The sequence below is a fragment of the Mastigoproctus giganteus genome, chromosome 10 (genome assembly GCF_048544385.1).
Source record: "Mastigoproctus giganteus isolate SK-2022 chromosome 10, ASM4854438v1, whole genome shotgun sequence".
NCBI classification, from domain to species: domain Eukaryota; kingdom Metazoa; phylum Arthropoda; class Arachnida; order Uropygi; family Thelyphonidae; genus Mastigoproctus; species Mastigoproctus giganteus.
In genome coordinates this window covers 198,476,279-198,484,609 of record NC_143584.1, presented here as the reverse complement: position 1 = coordinate 198,484,609, position 8,331 = coordinate 198,476,279, and the positions used below count along the sequence as shown (strand labels likewise).

General features: G+C 36.4%; 1 protein-coding gene across 1 annotated transcript; it reads left to right on the top strand.

The window, feature by feature from the left end:
* The first annotated feature begins 4,952 nt into the window (after positions 1–4,952).
* LOC150079751 (uncharacterized) lies at positions 4,953–6,642 on the top strand. The gene has a single exon (XM_090383215.1). The coding sequence runs from the start codon at positions 5,290–5,292 to the stop codon at positions 6,640–6,642; it is 1,353 nt and encodes a 450-aa protein (XP_090239341.1). The 5' UTR covers positions 4,953–5,289.
* Positions 6,643–8,331: the final 1,689 nt, after the last annotated feature.

The following is an 8,331-nucleotide window of genomic DNA, read 5'->3' as shown; positions in this document are numbered from 1 at the left end:
TCATCGCTATAATTTTGTTTCTCCAGATGATTCAATTAGGACGAAGAAAAATAATCCAATGGCATTCCTTCGCGGTTTCAAAAAAAGGTGGGGCTAATTCATTAGAATTTTTTCCACATTTTTAGATTTGATTCAACAATTTAACAATTTAAAGCTATGAACCAACGGTAATATCGTTTGACCACGAGTGTAACTACGTATTGAAATTGTTGTGGTTCCCCTCAGGGGATCCCTGAATAATATAAAACCGATTCTTCGCTTTATAAAAAAAAACTATTAAATAAGATATCCCTACTATGTTTACGATTTATAGAAATAAAACATTTCAATTATGAAATATTTATATTGTTAAATAAATATTTCTTAATTTAAATGTTACATTGCCAAAATACATAAAATGCTAAACATATTTAAAATTTTTACATTTAAACTCATTCCGCTAAAAAAAACCGCTATCTGCTATTACATATTTTAATCCGCCAAACCTGAAGCAATTCCGCTAAATCTAGCGGGGAAAACCGGTAAATTGGCAAACTGTGCATGTTGCTGCTGCTTCAAAGTAAGCGGTCACCTGCGTTCTACGTGAGAGCACCCTATGACTGATTGGCCCGCTCGTACGCTGTACCCACAGAGTAGTAGCATGTCCTACTTCTGTGGCTGTACCACAGCGCTCCACCTCACTACAGTTGATTTCGTCAGGGGATCTGACTCAACAAGTGGTGCATTCGATTAATTCATCCACCGTTAGACTAAACGGGTTTTATTTTCCACAAATGCCAATCGCGCAGAGTCTGTGCGGAGGTCCCCTCTCCCGATGGAATACTGTATTAATAATTTCTGAAACTTTATTTAAATAAATGTTTCTTACATATTTTAAACTTTTAATTAGAGCTCAAAAACTAATTTTATTGCGAATCCCCAAATGTTAATGGCAGAACCCTAGGGTTCCGTGGAACACAGGTGGAGATTCCATGCTCTAGAACAAAGTAGATTCTCTGCCGTCAGCTGTAATCCTGTTTGCTCTAATGTTTATCCGTGTCTCCGACCACCTACAGTTATCCTATTTTGCAGCTGGCCTGAAAGGATATCGCTCCAGGCACTACCGTAATATCGTCCTCTCCTGTCCAAAGGCGTCATTGCACACCTGTCCGTGATAACATCTTTAGCCAATCAAGATTAGAGGAAAGGTGGGAACCATTAAAGAAAGAAAGAGGCCATTAAACAGAGCCATTCACTCTGTAACGTTTCTGTGTGAAGTGGACATCATCACGTAGGTGTTGTTTTACTTGTCTTAACCTTTATTGCATTCATCCTTCTACTTTTCCCTCGTGTGACTGTTAATGCAAAAAAGTAAATGAGACCTTCTAGAAGGTTTAAGTTGAGGAGTTATCAAAGTTTAGCTGATTCCTTTTCTTCGGAAAACTGTACGGTAAGAAATTCTTTTATTTTTTATTGAATTTCGGTTAATCTTTACAAGCTGGTACATCCAGTTGAGTTCCGAGGAGGCGTGACGTCACTGCAGGGATCAACAAGTTTCGTTCCTCCCACTATTTGGGTGCAGTTTACACTGTCACTGACCATTTCTTAAATGTATTTGAAAGAGGTTACAAATCATATTACGCATGATTTAATGCAGTAACAACTTCAAGAATTTTGCTAAAATTCCGTTTGCCAGAATGACGGAATGGAGGTAATATTTTCATCTGCTTTATAAAGGGGTTGTAAGTTACATCTGCGATGTCATTCTCGAAACGATCATGTGATCATTCAGCGATGTGGCCGAAGTTGCAAGTAGAAAATGGCTATTCTCCGTTTCATATTGATAGATTTTAAATGACACCAAAACAAAATACGATTGGGTAAGGATTCAGTTCGGTCATCATCATCATCATCATCATCATCATCAGCCATTTTCAATCCACTTCAGGATGAAGGCCTCTCTAGTAGCTTTCCAGTTCCTTCTGTTTTGAGCACTGTCCATCCATTTACTACCCACAAACTCATGAATTTCATCCATCCATCTCCGCCTCTGTCTTCCAGGTTTTCTTCTAGCTCCTCTTGGGTACCATTCTGTTATTTTCTTAGTCCATTTGTCATCGTGTGTTCGAGCTATGTGTCCTGCCCAAGACCTTTCAGTTCTTTAGTTCTGATAAGAATGTGTGTGTGTGGGGGGGGGGGAATGATGATGATGCTTCTTTTGGCTTATTTTGTATTATATATTTTATATATATATATATTTTTTATTATATATATATAACTTTTATTTATTTAATTTGTTTCAAATTCCAACTCCCTTATTTTACAGGTCTTATTTAATTATTCCCTGTACTCTACTATGCCCCCCGTTTTGTCCCCTCCCACTTTACACCTGATTTGTTTGTCTCCCAGAAGATTCTAGACTCTAAGGGGGTCTCTATTTTTTTGTATTCCTCCTCTGGATTGGCTGAAGCTCAAAATGACTGACAGACACTTAAGTACCAAACCATAATAATATTTATTGACAATCAATAGCTACGATTAACTGAGAACTTTATTATGTGTGGCTTTGTTAGACTGATAGGCCTTATCTGTGTAAATATCCTTGTAATTCAAACTACAGAATTTTTATGCATATATATATATCATCATGTTCTTCATGTGTCTCATCCTTGGATTGTAACAGATCTAGGAGTTCACATTACATCTCATAATCTTTACATCAGATTTTCTACCAATCAACTGTCCTAGCAGGTCTACAAGTGGCTTTCAGCATGGTAATAAACAATTTCAAGTAGCTATATATATATATTTATATCCCTTTCCAAAATTATGACGTACACATATATATATATATACATATATATCTCAGTTAGAAAATCCTTTCCTCAACTACAGACCTGTTCATCATTCATAATCAACCAATGTAATTAACCATCTTCCCGTATCTAATCCTATAATTCTTTAACTAGCAGGGCACTCAAACAGTGTTTTATCCGTTTAAACAATTACTATCACACTAAGTTATACTCTCTATAAATACAAATTCACTATAATATCACATTCAACTACAATGCTTTGTTACCTAATTAATCATTCCCCCAAAATTAACTATTATCTCAAAGTATCCTTTCTACCCATTAATAAACTTTTACCATAAGGTCCTACTCTTAATTTCTCTAGAACTCTGTGTACATGGGTGCAATTACATTTAGCTTTCTCCCATAGGTTAAGTATTTCTCCTAGAATCCTTCCTTCACTAACTTAAGATTTTTCCTTACTGAACTATCACTTACTCAGTTTCCCGAGTGTTCTTTTTATTCAGGGCTGCCATAACCATCAGCGTAACGGCGTAGACTTGAAGGCGGGCGGTTGTTCATCCTTGGAATACATCAATCTACCTGAGGTTCGCTCTCCCGTGGGCACTGCTCTGCTGAGTTGAATAAGGATCCTTTCTTTACATCATTCTCTAGAATTCTCCTTGGGCACTCTCCTTCCTTCACTGTGAATTTCATCAGCTTCTCACACTGTTGTTGTATTCATTGGCCACTCTGTATCTTCTTTCTTCCACATGGACACATTCTTTCCCCAACTTTAGACTTACAAAATTTCTCACAAGGAAAATTTCCTTCCCATTACTAAACTATCACCCCAAACTCAACAACGATTCTACCACACGTCTGTCTACCTCCACGCACTTCCAAAGACTCTCTTCAAAACTTTTTTTTTTTCCACTCTGAATTTCAAAATTTTCTAAGCTTTTCTCTCTGACCAATCGCTCACCCTTTCACCCCTTTCCCTGCAATTCCCATTCGTCCCCTACACTCTTCCGTGGGCGTGTCTTCCATCCTTTTTAGAGAAGGCTTCCGATTTCCAGCAATTTCTGGCAATCTCCTGGCCTTCTCCCCACCAAAACAGTATTTCTCTCTCTCTCTCTCTCTCTCTCTCTCTCTCTCTCTCTCTCTCTCTCTCTCTCTCTGTCTAGGATTGAACAAGAAAAGTGAACTCCCTCCCCAAGTGAATGAATAGAACTGGAAATTTCAGGAAAAGGAACCCTGTTTTCCTTGATTCGGTAAACAGCTACTCTGTGAAAGCAAGAGAAGTGAAATTATATTTTTATGGTAATTATGAAAATGCGATAATATGTTAACCGTATTACTGGATAAAATGCATCAATTGTTTAAGAAAATGTTAGCAAATAATTTCAATCCTTCTCTTTATAATACATAAAGGATTAAAATATAACTATAGTCATAATTTGGGTATTAAAGAGTGCTTTTACAAGTAGGATTGAAATTTGCTGCTCACTTCAAAAAAATAAACCACTTAACATTAAAACTACCCATTTAATCGAAAACAAATTCTATTATAAGTTTATTCATTGAATATGAAATTTTATTTATATATATATTTCTTTTTTCCCTTTCACAGGACTGTTCAAGGAAAGTTGGAGAACAGCTAGAAAATATAACGTACAAATATTATAACAAAATAAGTCAAGAAAAACCACATCGATAAAAGGAACTGAGAATAACCTGAAAATTCATTCAGTTAACAACAAGAAATGCAGAATGCATGTACTATCACTATGATCTCTGATTGCAAAGGGAAATATTTATGTGTACCACTATCTAAACGAATTTCTGTCTGTTAATCCCTGCAAATTCTATGTTTCTCGATGTAAAATGAATTTTAAAAAACGCTACTAATTCTGCAACTCGGTTTTACCTATCAGACAATGTATACTAAGGTTCATGTAAGGGAGACACCTTTCACCTGTGAAACCTACGAGAATAAGATATTTGACAATAAGGAAATAAGTAAAAAACACCCACATGAATAAGGAAGAATTCTTGTGACCCTGAAAATTCACTGATTTAAAAACAAGGAGTTTGTAGTATCCCCACGCTGTCTGGTCTGATGTAAAGAGTGAAATTTTCAAATGGAAATCTTTATATATATTATTATCGAAAAAAATTCTATAGTGTCAACATGAGCAAAGTGTTGTCGTCAAAAAAAAATCATTACAAACTGTGCCACTCAGTTTCCCCTACACCTAATGTTATAATGAATATTAAACTTCATGCAGGAGATATCTCTCACTTGTCCAACTTGTGAGAAGTTTTCTCGTTCCTGTGATCTGACACATCATGTAAGAGTTCATTCAGTAGAGAAACCTTTCACCTGTTCAAAATGTGAGAAGTTCGCCAATTCGTGGAAATTTATATACATTCCACTTTCCATTTCATATTTTTAGATACATTCCATACCTTTCACATTCCATACATACCTTTCATCTGTCCAAACTGTGAGATGAATTTTTCCTATTCAGATAATCTTACACAACGTAGAGTTCATAAAGGCGAGAGACTTTTCAAATGTCAGGAATGCAAAGAGCAGTTTAGCACATCACAGGAATTGAAGACACATGCAAAAGTGCACACAAATCAGGAACCTTTCAGCTGTGAAATTTGTGGAAGTGAGTTTTTCCGATTAGCGAATCTCAAAACACATTCTGGAATTCATACAGGGGATAAACCTTTCAGCTGTCAGAAATGCGAAAAGCAGTTTAAAACATCAGGACATTTGAAATCACATATGCTAGTGCACACAAAGGAGAAACCATTCAGCTGTGTAATTTGTGGAAAAAAGTTTTCCCTATCAGTGAATCTCAAAACACATTCTAAAGTTCATACAGGAGAGAAACCTTTCAGCTGTGAAATTTGTGGAAGAAAGTTTTCGGCTTCAGGGAATCTGAAAACGCATCTTACAATTCACACAGGCGAGAAACCTTTCAGCTGTGAAATATGTGGGAAGAAGTTTGCCAATTCATCGTATCTTAAATGTCATCGTAGAATTCATACAGGGGAAAAACCTTTCAGCTGTCAGAAATGCGAAAAGCAATTTAAAACATCAGGACAATTGAAAGCACATACGCTAGTGCACACAAAGGAGAAACCATCCAGCTGTGTAATTTGTGGAAAAAAGTTTTCCCGATCAGAGAATCTCAAAACACATTCTAGAATTCATACAGGAGAGAAACCTTTCAGCTGTCATAAATGCGAAAGGCAGTTTAAAACATCACAAGAATTGAAAATGCATATGCGAGTGCACAGAAATGAGAAACCATTCAGCTGTAAAATATGTGAAAAGAAGTTTTCCTATTTAAGGATTCTCATATGTCACCTTACAATTCATACAAAAGAGAAACCTTTTACATGTGCAACCTGCGAGAAGCAGTTTAGAACATCAGAAAATTTGAAATCACACACCAAAGTGCACACAAATGAGAAACCTTTCAGCTGTGAAATTTGTGGAAAGAAGTTTTCCTGTTCATCGAATCTCAAAACGCATATAAGAATTCATACAGGGGAGAAACCTTTCAGCTGTGAGAAATGCGAGAAGCAGTTTAAAACATCAGGACAATTGAAATCACATACGCGAGTGCACACAAATGAGAAACCATTCAGCTGTAAAATATGCGAAAAGAAGTTTTCCTGTTCAGGGAATCTCAAATATCATTTTAGAATTCATACAGGGGAAAAACCGTTCAATTGTGAAATTTGTGGAAAGAAGTTTTCCCAATCAACGCATGTCAAAAGACATGTTAGAATTCATACACGAGCGAAACCTTTACAGCTGTCAGAAATGCGAGAAGCAATTTAAAATATCACAAAAATTCAAATCACATACGCTAGTTAACACAAAGGAGAAACCTTTCAGCTGTGAAATTTGTGGAAAGAAGATTTCCTGTTCAACGAATCTCAAAAGGCACCTTGAAATTCACACAGGGGAGAAACCTTTCAGCTGTGAGAAATGCGAGAAACAGTTTAAAACATCAGGAGAATTGCAATTACATACGCGAGTGCACACAAAGGAGAAACCATTCAGCTGTAAAATATGTGAAAAGAAGGTTTCTTGTTCAGCGAATCTCAAATGTCACCTTAGAATTCAATCAAATGAGAAACCTTTTACCTGTCCAACCTGTGAGATGCAGTTTAGAACATCAGGAAAATTGAATTCACATACCAAAGTGTACACAAATGAGAAACCTTTCAGCTGCGAAATTTGTGGAAAGATTTCCTGCTCAAAGAATCTCAAAAGGTGTATAGGAATTCTTAGAGAACAGAAACCTTCCAGCTGTTCGGAATGTAAAAAGCAGTTTAAAACATCGAAAGAATTTAAATCTCTTTCGCGAGTGCACACAAATGAGAAAAGTTTCAGTCGTCAGAAATGCGAGAAGCAGTTAAGAACATCAGGAGAGCTAGAATGACATACGCGTTTGCACACAAAGGAGAATCCTTTCTGCTGTAAAATATGTGGAAAGCTGTTTTGCTTTTTATGGAACCTCGAGTGCCATCTTAGGATTCATAGAGGTATAAATCTTTCATCTGTCATTAATGTGAAAAGCAGCTTAAAACAGCAGCACAATTGAAATCACATAGTGAGTTGCGTGCACGCATATAAAAACTTTTCAGCTGTCAGAAATGTCAGAAGCAGTTTAAACTACAGGAGAACTGAAATCAATGAGCAAGTGCACACACAAAAGAAAAAAAAAAAAAAAAAAAGACCACAGCAATACAACACGAGTTGCTGATGCTGCAAAAACCTTTAACAAAAGCATACTGAGAAGACCTTTCAGTTGTCTAACTTACCGTGTAGCATGCACTTTTCGCATTGCAGTATGATCTCGTCTTTTTCATACAGAAAAAATAAACTTTCGACAGTCGAAATGCAATGCGAGAAGCGACTTAAAGCACCAGCTAAATTGAAGTTCCACGCAACAGTTCACACCTAGAAGAAACCTTTCAGCAGTAAAATTTGTGGAAAAAATTTATCTCTTAGAGGGAATATCAAAAGGCGTCTTAGAATTCATACTGGGTTGAAAACTTTCATCAGTGAAATTTGTGGAAAGAAATTTCCCCTTCAGTATATCTCCAAAGGCATCTTAGAATTCTTATAGGGCGAGACCTTTCAGTTGCCAAATTTGTGGAAATGAGTTTTACCTTTTTTGGGAATCTTGAAAGGCATCTTATTCATACAGGGGAACAATCTTGCAGCTTTCATAATTTTGGAAAGAAATTTTCCTGTTCAGACTGTCTCAAAACGCACGTTTAAATTCGTGCACGGGAGAAACCTTCCTAGGATGTAGGTTCATTTCTTTAAATGTCCAATTTGTGGAAACAAGTTTTCCTATTCAGGGTATATCAAAGGCCTCTTAAAATTCATACATCAGAAAAATTATTCAGCAGTCCAACCTGCGAGAAGGTGTTTTCCAAATCCGAAACTGTGAGAAAACCATTCAGTTGTCTAACTTAACTGTATCATGCAGTTTTCACTTTGTATTTTCAAAAC